Raw genomic sequence first — 15,143 nt, forward strand, 5'->3', positions numbered from 1 at the left:
AAGCAAACTGAACCTTGTGCGGATGCAGTCGACCACCACAAAAAGGAATGATGTGCTGGCTTGGATCCAGGAAGACTGGGACCGGCCATTGATGGTAGAGAGTGATGATCCAGTGATGCCCTTGTAGCCCTGCAGCAAGTCGTGTGTTTTGTGTGCCCGGTGTGTGTCCGCGTGCCGCAGCCGATGTGCATTCGTACCTAGGAAGATTCTGTTGGCGGATAATGAATCCCAATCAACTTGAACCCTCTGACCAATTTCCGACCCTCTACTACTACTGGAATACTAGTATAGTAGTCTAGGGCGGTATAATGCACAGCTCAACGTGAACGTCAAAAGTAGCAGTCCTGACTCCGCTCATCGATTCTGCGGCTAAATTCCTGCCCAGCACACGCCGGTGGGTGGTGTTGCATGTCCCTCGACCTCAACCCGCCGCAAATCCCGAGACTGCTGCTCGACTTCGTCCCACCATCCTGCATGTGCCGTTCAAGTTCTTGACGCCGCCGCCGCCACAAGGTGCATGATAGGCACTGCATTCCCCTGACGCCCCCCGGTGGAAGACTTGCAGCCAGCCTGACACGCGCCTGGTGCTATAGCCCAGAGATTCCCACCTTTCCCTTGTCGCCTGCCGGACTGCGGTGTGACACCGGCAGTGGTGGTTCTTTGTCTGCAAATCCATACGCTCTCTGACACGGCAGAATCACCTGCAGTGCATTCACATACCTAAGCACTGTTTTGCGGTAGCCTCGTAGCACAGATCTTCATGCTTTGTCAAGTCCCATACTGACTTGGCATGCTGTCAACTGAGAGTGTCTATGCGGGACTTGGAAACTACACTGTGCATTCAAAGCCAAATTATTTCTTCGTGCGGTCCTACTTTGTTCCAGTGTTGCTGAGGGTGTTCACGCGCCTGAAACCAGTTCCATTGGGAACCGGTACCGACGCAGCGGTGGGGATGCTGGCCCGGTAGAGACCTCGAATTCAATAATAGCTGCATCGGCATCAGCATTGCTGTGGCAGGGGCAAGGCTGAAGAGATCTTGTGTGCGACACTGCAGTCAACAACCAACGCCTGACACACCCGTTCGTCACTCGCGCGGTGGAGATACGCATGTCAACGATTCTGTTCCAGGATTTTAGGATCTCCGGCTGTCATGTTTTCTGGGAACCTTTGGGGTGCGGTTGGTAAGTACTGCCTTTATTTTCTTCTTGTCGCAGCACCAGTTGTGTGCCATGTCGTTGCTACATCAATGAGACCTCCCCCCTGCCGGAGGGCAACTGAGCATATACCATTACTACGCTGGGATACGGGGAAATGTCCATATCGCCAGCGGGCTGAGCCTATGTCTGCCGACCACCGGTCTCTACAACCATTCCAGTCATTTTGCAAACCGAATGCTTCAAGTCAGCTCCTCATGCTCTATTCCTGATGAGATGCTCTTGGGGTGGTCCCTCACTCAAGTATTTACTGCCAGTCGGCCGGTGAGACGCAATGCAACTTCCCTACCGCTTTCACATACGCCGGACAACCCTCACAATAATCCTTTTGGCCTTTTATACAAAGTCAACCCAGTCTAACCTGTCACAGCACCGGGAGGAGTCTCTATTAGTGACCAGGAGCGGAATCCTCCGGCAAGACCCATACCTCTCGAATTCCCCGACCATAATCCATCGCGGAGTAATGAGCCGTTGAGCCATGAACACATCACGTCCCTGTGTAGGGACCTGGTGTCAATCCGCAGACCTACCGACCTGCAAGACTCTCATCTTGCCCAGCTCAATATCAATCTTGACAAGGACGTCCCTCCGGCAGAACTCGTCCCTGATAGGCACTTCGAGTCTCCACCATTTCTGTATGACGCCGATTTGAATGCTATGCTAGCAGAACTAGAGGTGGACAATGAAGACGCATATCGGGAAATTCTTCGAATGCCTCCACTAGAAGGCAGGAAGAAGCCCCGTATAGCATATTCGAGGAACTTCTTCGCGAGCTTGGAAGATATGAGTCGGTACTGGGATGACAGCAAGGACCACTATTACGAGGTCGAGGCAAATGAAGCCGAACATGGGGGCTCGAAACCCCCTCTTCCACAGTCTCGGCAACCGGCCGAGCAACCCAATAGGCACGAACGGATGGAAGTTCAAGCTTCAGCACAACCGTCACAGAATGCCTCAGTCAATGGAAACAGTGCAATTACCCCAGAGTCTGCCGGAATCCCAAATGTGGACGCGGTGGCGCTGCCCACGCGACCCAAGATGAAGCAAGTATACAAGGGCCATCGATTCGGAAACGGCGAACAAATGAACCCTGGAACAAGGGTGGCGGCTGTCAGAAACCTGTTAAAGATGGCCAGCCACAAGTTCAACTGCCGAGACTACGAAGTCAGCCCGAAGGAGAGGCTCCGAATCCGGAACATCAATCTACCTTCTACCTACTATAGCTTCTGCATCGCCAGAATACCGGGCGAGGTGAAGCTGGCCAGAGCAAGAATGGTCGAAGGACCACTAATAGCAGTCCATAGCAGGAACGAGGTCAGATTCAAGTCGAGGGACGGTCTGCTCGGTCCGACCAGCGACTTTGTAGGCGAGAAGTATGACCTGTTCAGGGAGGTTGCAGGTATGTTGATGCTTGCACAACAGCGGGCGCGTGAAGGGAGAGAGCTGTCGAAAGAACCGGGTGAGCACCAGTGGTGGGCGGTCAAGGCTCGCTGGGGTGGCGGCGAGCCCAAATGGGGGCATCTACCGCATGAGGTGTTTGAGGATGACGACCCGACTTGGAGTCCGCAAGAGAGAGAGCTGCAGATGGAAAAAAGGAGAAAGGAAGAAGAAGAACGAATAAAGTCGGAAGCGGCTGCCTCGGCCGACTTGAACAATCTCAAACCGGAAGACCTGATGTCTCAGTCTCAGCCGGTCTCGTCCGCAAGCCTTGAGCGGCCCAAGAAGAAAAAGAAAAGTGGCGAGAATGGCATTTCTTCCTCATCTTCCAACAACAAGGCCGAATACAGGGACGGAAAAAGGGTGGTGTACACGCAACCAATCCGACGAAAATGGTATCAGGAATGGACCAAGATCAGGCCTAACGGCCCGACCTGGGACGAAAAGATCATCTATAAGAGAATCGGCATCCAGGACCCTCAGAAAGGTGGAAGTGGCTGGGACGACATCTACATGCTTTCGGCGGTCAACCACCACGTGTGCATATTAAGGCTGAGTGTGCACGACAACTATCTGGCTTGGCTGGAGAGTGGCAAGACACAGGAACAACGCAGCGAAACACGATCCAAGGACACCGCAGATGAGGCGACCAAGCAGGAGCATATCCTGTATTTGAGCCGAAGTCGATGGTACGATCTTTTCGACATCCAGCAACGGAAAGAGTTATTCGTGGGGATCTGGAGGATCCTCTGTTGGCTTAATCGAGACGGGGTGCCTCCTGAGGAATATGAGAAAATGGAACAACGGCGGCGGCGCAAAGAGGAACAAGACAAGGATTCGGGAGATCATCACATGGAGATCTAGATGCGCCCGCAGCCCAGCACTTCAAATTGCGACTTACAATACTACTAGTAGTTGCAGCACAGATCTGTCAATGCAGAGCACTGCCAATGGGGTAGAAGATGAAGACGGCAAGAAAGGCAACGAGGAAATACAGTGTCTGCCTTAGTTGCCTTTCCGTTTCTTCTAGAGCTGAAATACCTAGTACTGCCGAGTATCTTGAGGTATCACAGCTATGCAGTGGTACCACCTAGGTAGGTTCCTGATAAACAACCTTGAATGTCATACATGTAATTTACTGCCAGTGTACGCCTTGAATGCAGACACCACTGGTAGCCAATCGCGACGCTGTAAAAGAGTGGACGAGGCTGAGTCACGTCACCACCTGCAACACGCAATAAAATAACGTGCAGAAATCACTCGCGGGAAAAAAATTAATTGAATGTCCGATTCGGGCATCGCCAATACGTTGTATAGGGCCGCAGAATCCACTCTCATCAGAGCCCCGCGAGTCCGAGTCATCGATGCGCCGTGCACCGGAGACTCATCAATCTGCTTCAAAGTTTCAATGTGCTGTCTTACTGAAAACCGTTCTCCGTTCTCCTGTTGCAATCATTGAGGACTGAATCACAGCCCTACAGAGCTTGAAGTCCTTATAGTGCTTGAAACACAAGGCTTGTCTTATACACAATCCCTAGTGTTTATCACTCCAACACAACCGTCTGTCCACCTCCAACCACTTCTACTAAAGACTTGTCGACACCATGCCTGCCTCCACGCCCACCGGAAACATCACGATCCCTCAGAGATCAAACCCCAATGGCGACAGCAATGCCACCTCGAACTCTCTTCGCCGCGAAGTCTCGCGCAGCCTCTCCATGTCCACCTCACCCCACGATACTTTCCACCACCGCAAAATGTCCATGGGCGTCGAGGGCACCTCGCCTAACCTGCGACGCACCACGACCGGCGCCGTCCCCAAGCCGTTGAAGCCGTTCCGAGAACAAGATATCAAGATATTGTTGCTGGAGAACGTCAACCAGACCGGCAGAGAGATTCTACAGCGGCAGGGATACCAGGTCGAGTTTATGAAGTCGTCTTTGCCGGAGGATCAATTGATTGAGAAGATTAAGTAAATATGCCCCCCTGTGGTTTCTACCATGATGTTTTACGTTTCCTACGATGAGTGTTTCGCTTGTCTTCTACGGTAGCTTACGAGCATTTCTCATGATAAAGCGAAATGCTGCTCATCCTCGGTCTCACACAAACCTTCAATACACTTTCTAACCGTATCTCTTTCGCAGGGACGTCCACGTTATCGGCATCCGTAGCAAGACCAAGTTGACGTCGCGAGTGCTGGCGGCGGCCAAGAACCTGATTGTGATCGGATGTTTCTGCATCGGCACGAACCAAGTGGACCTGGCGTACGCGGCGTCGCACGGCATCTGCGTGTTCAACTCACCATTCTCCAACTCGCGCAGCGTGGCGGAACTGGTCATCTGCGAGATCATCGCACTGGCGCGGCAACTGGGCGACCGCAGCAACGAAATGCACCGCGGGACATGGAACAAAGTGTCGGCCAAGTGCTGGGAGGTGCGAGGCAAGACGCTGGGCATCATCGGGTACGGACACATTGGATCTCAGCTGTCGGTGTTGGCCGAGTCGATGGGCATGGATGTCATCTACTATGACATTGTGAATCTGATGGGCATGGGCAACGCTCGCCAGATCCCGACGCTGGACCAGCTGCTAGCCACAGCAGACTTTGTGACGTGCCATGTCCCCGAGCTGCCGGAGACGATGAACATGATTTCGACGCACCAGCTCGAGACGATGAAACAGGGCAGTTACCTGATCAACGCGTCGCGCGGGTCCGTTGTCGACATCCCCGCCTTGATCGACGCCATGCGCTCGGGCAAGATCGCCGGCGCCGCCCTCGACGTCTACCCTGCCGAACCGGCCGGTAACGGCGACTACTTCAACAACGATTTGAACTCCTGGGCCGAAGACCTACGTAGTTTGAAGAACCTGATTCTCACACCTCACATTGGTGGTTCCACCGAGGAGGCCCAGTCCGCCATTGGCGTCGAGGTCGCCGAGGCCCTGGTGCGCTATGTCAACGAGGGCGTCACCGTCGGCGCCGTCAATATGCCCGAGGTCACCCTGCGCAGTCTGACCATGGACGAACCCAACCATGCCCGGGTCATCTTCATCCATCAGAACGTCCCTGGTGTGCTGAGACGCGTCAACGAAATCCTCGGCGACCACAATGTCGACAAGCAGATGACCGACTCGCGCGGCGACGTCGCCTATCTCATGGCCGATATCTCCAATGTCCGCGAGGAGGAAATTGCCCAGCTGTACCGCGAGCTCGAGTCCCTCAAGGAGCGCATCATTACCCGCATCCTTTATTGATTGCAAAGAAGTCAAACCCGGCCTGATACCGCGGCGTTGAAAAGGTTGCCACTTTGCTTCTGGTTTAGTCCCAAGGCCTTGGTTTAAAGGGATGAAGATTCTCTAGCAACAAAAGCCGTCCAGAAGCAAAACAGTTAGCCGCCTGGGAAAAACGACTGACCGTGGGACGTCTACGCAACGTGCTTGAGCTGAACCAACGACCACGGCCCCGGGTAGACAAACCCGCGGATGGATAGGTAGCGAATTGGGCTACTGATTGGCGAGTGCGGTGTTGGGATACTAGGACCTTGAGTTGGAGTCCTGAAATTTGAAGTGTTACATATAGACAAGGCGAACAGGGATATGGAACGTGGACTAGGAGAGAGAATGGAAACAAACGGCGAAAAAATGGAAGTGAATCATGATGAATGGGTGGTTTATCGCATCGAGAGCCAGGGAAGAAAAGAAAACAAGAGAAAAGCAGCCATCTGCATTGTACAATTGCTATGAGTATGGCAATGTTATGATCTGGCAAGGCTACGCTAGGCCAAACTTGAAGACATGATAGGTATATTTTCTCAACTCTGGAGCAGAGTGGTGTCCATTGAAAAAGAGACACAGAGCCGGACTTGTTGCATTCAACACAGCCACTGCAGTTCAGAAATCGAAACTCGTTGTGTTAGGTCTATGCGAGTCCCGCAGCTTGGATTTGATGTGCTCCGCGCGAACGTATGTACGGTGGCTTGTTGCCCATTCGTCGCTTTCTCCCTGGGTAGGTCCGTAACCATGATTGTGCTGTGATTGTTGGCGATGGGAATAGTGGCATTACTAACACAGTAGTATGCCACCGTTTTAAGACTGTTTTTCACAATCAGTGCCGAAAGCCGACCCCTGTTTAGGCCCCGCGTCGAGTCTTGTGTGAACTGGGTGGACGCCGAATGTGAGCTGTAGACGGGGGCCATCAGATAGCAGTATTTCCTGCTCGTTCTTATGCGGCATTTGCTCAAGAGCAGCCGGTTCAAGCGCCACTCATATCTTCGATCCAGGTATAATTGTCGGAATTATCGCTCCAGCAGTAGCCTTCAATGTTTCGTCAATCCATTGGAATTAAAGCGTGTAGTAGCGATCGCCGAAATCGCCCAGACCAGGGACAATATAACTAGACGAGTCAGCTTGTTATCCCCACCACAAAAGCAAACAGAGCAAGATTCCATGGACTTACTTCTGGTCATTCAGCCCTTGGTCGATAAAAGCCGTAATGACGCGCACTTTTGGCACCTTCTTCGCAAAGTTCCTGATACCTTCCGGGCTTGCGATCAAGTTCAAGAACAAGATTCGATCCTCGGGCACGCCGTGATTCTTTAGAACCTCGACGGCCATGATTGCGCTGCCACCTGTCGCAAGCATGGGATCGAGTAGGAGGACCCATCTATTGCTGATATCGGGAGGCAGTTTCTCGTAGAACAGCTTGGGCAGGCTGGTGTCTTCGTTGCGCTGGATCAAGATCTTGCCTATGCGCACCGACCGGCAGCATTCGCGCAACCCTTCCTCCATAGATTCCCCCGCCCGCATGATGGAAACGCCACAGATCTTGCCCTCGAATTTCACACCCACATAGTCCTTGCCCACTGGCGACGTCACGGTATGTGCCACCACCGGGAGGTGGTTCAGGCCTTCTTCGACAAGCAGCCGGATGATACGGTTCGAGTAGAAGATGAAGTCGGCTCGTTGAGTGTCTTTGTCGCGGATCATACTTTGAGACCACACATGTTAGCTAATCGACATACTGTATGGCTTTCTGGAGATCTTGTAAACCCACGTCAATAAGGCTATCAGTTGTGGTGTTTGAGGGAGAACATGCACGTTCTCGTGCGGTACATCTCTCGAAACCGTCGCCGTGGGCTTCTCCTCCGCAGGCCGGTAGGCTGGCCCGACGCCCACGGCGGGCGATTGTACCCCATCTTCTCGCGGAGTCGATGTCATGGTGAGAGGAAATGGTCCTCCAGGAGCAGACAAAGGCTCAAGTGCTCGCGTGCCCTCTAGAACGGGCTCTTGGAATGTCCAAGCGTTGACCCTGGCAGTGGTGAGATATGAGATGGTTCGGCAGATAGCAAAGCAGCAGTGACTGTGTTCGCTCGTAGCGTATGTGTAGCTTGCTTTCGAAAGAGCTCTAGGGAAGATGTATCACGATGTAGTACTAGCAGTAGTAGGAGGGGACTGCGAAAAGAACTTGAGCAGAGATAAAGACCCATCCATGGCCCCGACCCAATTGACCATTGCCCACCAAATGGCAGGCGCTAAAGCAGGCTTTTAAGCAGTCCCTTAATCGCAACCACCGCCTAATGGCGCTGGAGAAGTGCCTAAAGAGCCCCTAACCGGACGCGGTTAGTTAGGCGGGTGAGCGAACGTCCTGGTTAAGCAAAAAAGGTCTTTGTTTACCGCCGCGCCGAGCGTCTTATGCTTGACATCACCCTGCATGAGCCATCGTCCTGGTTGTTATGGGTCGTGTAACTGACTCTCCAACTCTCAACATTCATTGATCATTCACATTCGCATTCACTGCATGGTCCCAACTTAAGGTGAAACTGCGAACCGTCACCAGGTCTTCAACAACCTATATAAGTATCAAGACAATCCAACTGCAATACTCGCGCGGGACGAGCCCTCTCAGCCTCGCGACTTCTCCGGGTCGGGGCTCCTCCTACGTCTCCGCTGCCAACGAAAATGCCACTGCGAATCTCCCTTAACTAGATCGCGCATGGAACCAAAGAGAGGAGTCCTGCACCATCAACAACCATGGAGTTTCCAGGCGCGCGTCGAAAACTGAACACCTATGGCAAAGCAAACAGGAAGATACTCGTTCATGATATCTTCGGCATTGGCAATGAGTCGAGCCAATCTACAACCGCGTCGTCCACCCTCAGTTCCTTGGGCCAACCTCAACCGCGCTCTAGTCATGCCCTGACACCGCGAGTGAAACGGGATACCGTGGCTACCAGCACGACAAGATACATTTTGGGGGGTTTCGAGGAGAAGAGCAACGTTGTCACGACTAGTACAAATACCTCAGCGCGTTCATCATCGCGAGAAAAGTCGCCCTCGGCCCTCTTCGAGATCCAGACCTCTGATGACGACTCCTCGAGGCCTCAAGGGGCGAAACGACCGTTGAAGAAACGGAAGGCTGGATCTACAATGACAATTCCAACGGTTGGCACCAGTTTGAAGACGCTTGACAAAGGATCATTGTTCAGGACTCAGTCAGGTGATCATAATAGGGTGGCGCGAAAACAGGGCGAAGCCGACGAGGTGCTCAGAGGGCAGGCGATACCGCTGGAAGCAAGTCCGGCACCGAAACCAAAGAGTCAGATTTCTAAGATGAAGCCAACTGTCAAAGCGTCCGCGCCAACACCAGGGAAGCCACTAACTACACGAGGAGCGCCCTCAGGGTCATTGGCCATGTCAAAGAAAGCCGCCAATAAGGGCTTACGTGTTGGGAGTGATTCCTCAGCACAAGTTTCGGATGACTTGAGCACGAACTTGGTATCACGTCAAAGCACTCCAAAGAGAAGGCGACTTGCTTCGGAAGATGGCAGCATTGATTCACCAAGCCCATCTGACCTTCAGATGACCGCTCTCAGATTGACCTCGGATGCACATCCTCAAGACTTGCAGATATCGTCGGATGACGAGGAAATGGCAGATGTGGACCAGACAAGTTACCCGTCTGTACGGACACGCAAACGGCTGGTAGATAGGTTGGACGCCCCTACCTCTCGGACTCCGGCCAAATCGGCCTCTAAGAGCTCCCTCCAGTCCAAGCGTACGCCTAAACAAGCCTCCAGTCAGCCGGTTAGTGGCACAAGCTCTCCCGGCAGAGCGGGTGCAGTTCCTCCATTGGTACGGGCTGAGACGGCGCCCCTGGGAAAGCCCAATATTGCACCGCTGGGCCGTCCGCGGGCGACTTACGCGAGGCAACGGTCATATTTGAGCGACATGGTCGACAGCTTGGAAAGCCACGCAACATCCCTCAGCCAGCCCTCATCGCAGCAAGACTACTTTTCTCAACGCTCATTTACTGATCTCGGATCTCAGATGGATTTTGTTAATGAGGATAGTGACGATGACGATTTCGCCCAAATCAAAAGTATACATGAATTGCGGCGCGGCGGCGCCATCACCAAGTTCGACCTTGATCTACAGACGATTGTGGAGGACATTGAGGCGGACTCGAAGTCATTGCGTATACAGGCGCTCATGCAACTCAACAGTAAACTGGTGGATTCGACATTTTGCCGCCATTTTCAAGATTCGGGCATCTTTGTTCGCTTTCTCGACTGCGCAAGGGACAAGCTAGACGACGTGAGCGCGACGCTGATGGCCCTAATACTGCAGAAAATGTCGTCTGCCGAGTCCTCATCTCCCAAGAGTTGCTTGCTGATCTGGAATGCGCTTGCTCGACTGCCTTTGCGTCTCATTTCGGAAAGCAGGTCGCTGTCTCACGTTGCACGGGACAGAAGCCAGAACCTGTCCAAGTCACTTGTGAGGGATGTGGTAGACTTCGATCAGAAGCTGGCCGAAAACGAGGAGCGATCTAGCTCGGTCCAGGCTATCTTTGTTCGGTCGCTGGACAGTCTTCTCCGAAGTCTGGTCAGGCAACAGGAAGCTATTCCTCAACTTCCCCGTGCACTCCTTGACGCGGTTGTTCGCACCCTGGTGAAGAGTGAGGCAGAGCTGCAAAGGCACAAAGAAGTAGAAGCTCGATCCGAGACCGTCCAGCAATCTTTATCGATCTTGGAAATCGCCAGCTCGAATCACCAGTCGCTCGAATCGGGTCTGTCGAGCGCGCGTATTGCCGAACTTGGGGATGCTATGGCAAGTATTCTTAGACGGACTCGCCAGAGCCAGCCGCTTCTGGAACAGTCATGCCTCCGCCTTGTTGTGACGCTCAGCAATGACGAACCCAAAGTCTGTCAAGCATTCACGACGCAGCAACTAATAACCACAGTGTTCGCTGCGGTTGAGGACCGCTTCTCGACTTTGGCCGGGCTTGCTGCTAGAGAGGAAGAATACGATGCTGCCCAGCTTGATTCGGTGATTCTTGCGTTGGGTTGTCTGTTGAATCTTACCGAAGGTGCTGATACGGCGCGGGAGCAGATGCTGTGCGAGGACACGTCTGGCAAAAGCCTGGTTGATCGGTTGGTCGATATCTTCAACAGCCACGTTGACCAAACATCCGAGGTAAGTACCTAACGCTGGGTTGGATGATGCATAAGGGACATGATCCGCTAACGGGTGAATGGCAGGCCATGACTATGCAGCAGACGCATGTGTTGGTCGCTTTTGGATATATCGCAGCACTGCTCTGCACCTTATGTCTCAATACGAAGGCTCGCCAGCGGATTTCACAAACCATTACAGGGAAGGGGTTGAGCGAGCTATTTACCCAGGCCGATACTTTTCTCCAGCACTTGCAGACGGTTGAGGCTGCTCTGGCCAAAGATGGAGGATCTCCATCAGGATTTACCAACCGGTTCACCATGGTTCTCGAGACTATCAAGCATGACGAGATGACATGAAGGAAAAGACAATGGCCACGCGGCAATGATTGAATTATGGCATGGCGTCTTGGGTCAATGAAGGTTGGACATGTCGAGGTTGGATGGGATTGCATACAAACAGGCACGATACCCTTGACATAGTTGCTAGATGGGATACAATCGAATGATTTGAGCTGTTCACAGGTCTTTATACCTGGTACGAGATACCGGGCAATCGGTCAGTGCCAGTGGTCTCATCGCCAGGACAGCGGTATTCGGGACTAGAAGGGCCATCCGTACCTACCTTAACATGCATACCTACAGTACCTATGTCGGTACCTAGTAGTCTAGAGTGCCTCTCACCAATTAACTCCGTTCAGGATGGAGCTGCGCGTAAGGATCAGGGAGACGTGATTGACTCATATCCAATGCCAGTGTTCCAAGGGCACTTGGATTGGACACAAACTCGTATATATACTGAATGCAGCGGTGGCCTACGACTCTTATACGCTGCACCTCCGCTGCGCTGTTCCCAAAGATGGGACACAACTCGAACTGCTTGCCAGATCACCTTATTGTTAACATGAATACTACCGTACCTGGGTAAAGTATCGTTGTTAGAGCACTATACGCAGTAGTCTCCCTTGACCCCAGATCCGACCAGTCGCCTCAATTCTCGTTACATACAACTTTCTGCTTCGGTTCTAGAAGACAGCTGCGAGCAATACCATGAGCGTCACTGGCACCAACACGCGTCCGGGAACATGGCAAGGCTTTAGACGGCCAGTGGCCCGTGGGTTTGCGTTCTAGTGACTTTTCCAGACATTCGTGATACCCATTCGACCGCCAAATGCCACTATTAATTTCTCTCGTCGCTTTTGGTACCTGCTATTCTGCTCTACTGCTACTGCTGGGTACAGTAGTATCCTTACTGTATTGCTAGTCGCTGTCAGTCCGTCATTTACATCAGCGATTCCATCCTTGCTCCCTCCATTTCGGCCGGGAGGGAAGACCACATGCCAAAGAAACTTGAACTTGACCTTGAACCTCCCCGCCAAACTTGAAACCAACAGGTGAAAAATCACCATCACCATCTACAACAACTGCTCCTGTACGGCTACTACTCTGCTTTCCCTTTGACGGCCTCGGCTCGGTTCCCTGAACGGCGACGACGACGACGCGACAGAGCCCTGAAAGTTAAAACAGTAACAGCATCTAATTCCTTCCGTTCCACTTGCCTGCGCTCCGAGAACAACTGCGCTGAACTGCGCTGCGCTGCCACCGGACCGCGACCGACCGGGACTCGCGGACCCAGAAACACTTTAAGTGATACATACATTTCCCAAGCATGGCTCCTACGGTCAAGCAGCGGAAGATTGCCATCCTGGGCAGTCGTTCGGTTGGTGGGTGTTTTCATCCCTTGGAACTGTTTAATGTGCTTGGACATTTGGTCTTTGGGCCGACAGGTTGGCTGGGCTTAAAGACGGAGAGCAGAGACGTAACCGTAATGCACTGAGGACGGACTTCTCAGTGCGGATCAGACTGCAGTGCGTTGGAAAGTGGAAGCTGACATTGCCCTATTTGTATCTAGGCAAATCGTCCCTCACGGTGCAATATTGCGAAGGCCATTTCGTCGAGAGCTACTATCCTACCATCGAGAACACGTTTAGCCATGAGATCGTCTACAAGGGTCAGACGTATCTGACTGAAATCATTGATACCGCAGGACAGGTGAGGGATTCCATACACCGAGAAAGAAAGATAAATCGATTGGTCACAAAAGAAGCTGAAGCGGTTGGGAGAGCGACTCGGAGCTGACGATATTTTCATGGGAATAGGATGAATACAGTCTGATGAACTCGAAGCTATATATTGGCATCCACGGCTACTTGATTGTGTATTCGGTCGCGTCGAGGCAGTCGTTTGAAATGGTTAGGATTATCAGGGATAAGTTGTTGAATCATCTTGTACGTTCAAGTTCCCCGGGACCACAACAGCGCAATATTCTCTTTTCTCCGAGTCGACGTCGCCCGCTAACCCCTTTGGTACTCTGTTCAGGGCGCAGATTCCGTCCCCATCATGATCGTCGGCAACAAAAGCGACGTGGACGCCAAAAAGCAACGCAAAGTCTCGCCGGAGGAAGGCCAGAAGCTCGGCGAGGAACTTCACTGCGGTTGGATCGAGACGAGTGCCAGAAACAACATCAATGTCGCAAAGGCCTTTGAGATGATGATTGCCGAGATTGAAAAGTCCCAAGAACCCGATAAGCCTGCTGGTGGCGGCAAGTGTGCGGTCATGTGAAGCTGAAGCCTGGAAAACAACAAAACGGGGTGAGACGGCAAACGGCCTTGTATCATGGCATTGCCATACCAATGCGACATGGCCGGCACCTGCGCCTTTCTCTGCAAATGACTTATCTTAGGCACATGTTTGGTCATGGGTCGATTAATGCGGATGTGATACCAGGGACAGACCGGAAATTTCGAGAAGAACAACTCGATGATCGAGACACCAGCAACCAGTTCGGAAACAGAACGAAGTCAAGCCAAAGGGAAATGACTGAGAAAAAGAAAGAAAGCAAGCAAGACATCAAAACGACAACCTGAAGAGACGGAAAGATGATGTCATGAAGAAAGAACATATGGCCGCACACTCATAGTATGTCTGGGTCATGTACAAGCCTTGTCGCTGATGCCGTTCAATATTGAACATGTGGATATCTGTTTTGGGTGTTGGCCGCACGGAGGGGGCAACGTATCGCATCTCATCCCACTGGAGATATGTCTATGTCTGATGTTTCATGTTTCGCTGGCTTTCAGGATATGCTGGGATATGCGTGCGATGGATAGGTCCAAGGGATAGACAGTTTTTTCATTCTTGTCACGGAGATAATGCGGGATACATATACTAGTATTGTATCTTGGAGATTGGATCTGGATATGGGTTGGAGTGGATTCGAATTGGATCGGATCGGATTGGACTGGCACTGTCCTGTCCTGTCCTGATGCCAGTGTGTCGAGTCGTGCCGGTCGTCTCAGGCCTCGCAAATCACCCCATCCTATATACCTTATGCTCTAAACTGTAACAGTGCGGCAAATCAAGTCAGCATATTCAGATGCTTCCAATCTTGTTCTCGTCTACGGTTCGCCAAGTTTATTTGTCTCCATCATGTTTGCAAAAATATGGACTCTTGAGTCGTGTCGACGGACTCGCTTGGGCTAACTTCTAGACATGTCTGGTCGAAACATCATTCGAGCTATCTATTTCCCGTATCCCTACTGGTGCCACGGTAGTAGTACCTACTAGTAAAGTATTGTACCAGCATCCCGGGCCGGTTAATCATTGGCATACATACAGTACGTGCCATCTTTTGAGGTCCTCAAAAATGGTATCGACGACTTGAATGATGAAAGAGGGACAGGACCGAAACTACGGTACCTAGGCACACTATGTAGGTAGACGACGTTACAATCGCTCCGGGTGCCGTGCGGTACAATTGTACAATGTGGTTAGTTGTACTAGGAAATGATTCCGCACTTTTGCCCCGGGTCCCGGGTCCGGGGAGACTCTTTGCGGGGGTACAACGTTGCATATAGGGCCACCTCAGCCTAGGGAACCCTCTGTGGCGGCCGTGGCCCAATAACCTCCAATCTTTTGGGCCCTTATCCGGGTCTGTAAACAGTGAAGAGCTGCTGAGAGGTCGAGAGCCTCGGAAAGTGTG

General features: G+C 52.2%; 5 protein-coding genes across 5 annotated transcripts; 4 read left to right on the forward strand and 1 right to left on the reverse strand.

Moving 5' to 3' along the window:
- Positions 1-1,150: 1,150 nt before the first annotated feature.
- On the forward strand, positions 1,151-3,515 carry HMPREF1120_05544 (uncharacterized protein; the record flags this gene model as incomplete). Its single annotated transcript, XM_009159725.1, has 2 exons — positions 1,151-1,181; positions 1,585-3,515. The coding sequence occupies 2 exons, from the start codon at positions 1,151-1,153 to the stop codon at positions 3,513-3,515; spliced, it is 1,962 nt and encodes a 653-aa protein (XP_009157973.1).
- Positions 3,516-3,941: 426 nt separating this feature from the next.
- HMPREF1120_05545 (D-3-phosphoglycerate dehydrogenase 2) lies at positions 3,942-6,569 on the forward strand. The gene is made up of 2 exons (XM_009159726.1): positions 3,942-4,623; positions 4,796-6,569. The coding sequence occupies exons 1-2, from the start codon at positions 4,256-4,258 to the stop codon at positions 5,904-5,906; spliced, it is 1,479 nt and encodes a 492-aa protein (XP_009157974.1). The 5' UTR covers positions 3,942-4,255; the 3' UTR covers positions 5,907-6,569.
- HMPREF1120_05546 (uracil phosphoribosyltransferase) lies at positions 6,142-8,292 on the reverse strand. Its single transcript, XM_009159727.1, has 3 exons — positions 7,705-8,292; positions 7,108-7,638; positions 6,142-7,044 (listed from the first exon to the last, which is right to left on the reverse strand). The coding sequence occupies exons 1-3, from the start codon at positions 7,866-7,868 to the stop codon at positions 6,993-6,995; spliced, it is 747 nt and encodes a 248-aa protein (XP_009157975.1). The 5' UTR covers positions 7,869-8,292; the 3' UTR covers positions 6,142-6,992.
- A 47-nt stretch (positions 8,293-8,339) lies between these two features.
- HMPREF1120_05547 (uncharacterized protein) lies at positions 8,340-11,826 on the forward strand. Its single transcript, XM_009159728.1, has 2 exons — positions 8,340-11,123; positions 11,189-11,826. The coding sequence occupies exons 1-2, from the start codon at positions 8,682-8,684 to the stop codon at positions 11,459-11,461; spliced, it is 2,715 nt and encodes a 904-aa protein (XP_009157976.1). The 5' UTR covers positions 8,340-8,681; the 3' UTR covers positions 11,462-11,826.
- Positions 11,827-12,071: 245 nt separating this feature from the next.
- HMPREF1120_05548 (GTP-binding protein rhb1) lies at positions 12,072-14,547 on the forward strand. The gene is made up of 4 exons (XM_009159729.1): positions 12,072-12,825; positions 13,014-13,153; positions 13,261-13,389; positions 13,481-14,547. The coding sequence occupies exons 1-4, from the start codon at positions 12,771-12,773 to the stop codon at positions 13,721-13,723; spliced, it is 567 nt and encodes a 188-aa protein (XP_009157977.1). The 5' UTR covers positions 12,072-12,770; the 3' UTR covers positions 13,724-14,547.
- Positions 14,548-15,143: the final 596 nt, after the last annotated feature.

The sequence above is a fragment of the Exophiala dermatitidis genome (genome assembly GCF_000230625.1).
Source record: "Exophiala dermatitidis NIH/UT8656 unplaced genomic scaffold supercont1.4, whole genome shotgun sequence".
Lineage (NCBI taxonomy): Eukaryota > Fungi > Ascomycota > Eurotiomycetes > Chaetothyriales > Herpotrichiellaceae > Exophiala > Exophiala dermatitidis.

Bases quoted from the DNA above. Each gene is read 5' to 3' on its own strand.
- HMPREF1120_05545 (XM_009159726.1), top strand. From the start codon at position 4,256: ATGCCTGCCTCCACGCCCACCGGAAACATCACGATCCCTCAGAGATCA. The intron at 4,624-4,795 runs GTAAATATGCCC...TCTCTTTCGCAG, and splicing joins CAATTGATTGAGAAGATTAA to GGACGTCCACGTTATCGGCA.
- HMPREF1120_05546 (XM_009159727.1), bottom strand. From the start codon at position 7,868: ATGACATCGACTCCGCGAGAAGATGGGGTACAATCGCCCGCCGTGGGC. The intron at 7,639-7,704 runs GTGGGTTTACAA...GTGGTCTCAAAG, and splicing joins CAACTGATAGCCTTATTGAC to TATGATCCGCGACAAAGACA. The intron at 7,045-7,107 runs GTAAGTCCATGG...TGACTCGTCTAG, and splicing joins CAAGGGCTGAATGACCAGAA to TTATATTGTCCCTGGTCTGG.
- HMPREF1120_05547 (XM_009159728.1), top strand. From the start codon at position 8,682: ATGGAGTTTCCAGGCGCGCGTCGAAAACTGAACACCTATGGCAAAGCA. The intron at 11,124-11,188 runs GTAAGTACCTAA...GGTGAATGGCAG, and splicing joins ACGTTGACCAAACATCCGAG to GCCATGACTATGCAGCAGAC.
- HMPREF1120_05548 (XM_009159729.1), top strand. From the start codon at position 12,771: ATGGCTCCTACGGTCAAGCAGCGGAAGATTGCCATCCTGGGCAGTCGT. The intron at 12,826-13,013 runs GTGGGTGTTTTC...ATTTGTATCTAG, and splicing joins CCTGGGCAGTCGTTCGGTTG to GCAAATCGTCCCTCACGGTG. The intron at 13,154-13,260 runs GTGAGGGATTCC...TCATGGGAATAG, and splicing joins TCATTGATACCGCAGGACAG to GATGAATACAGTCTGATGAA.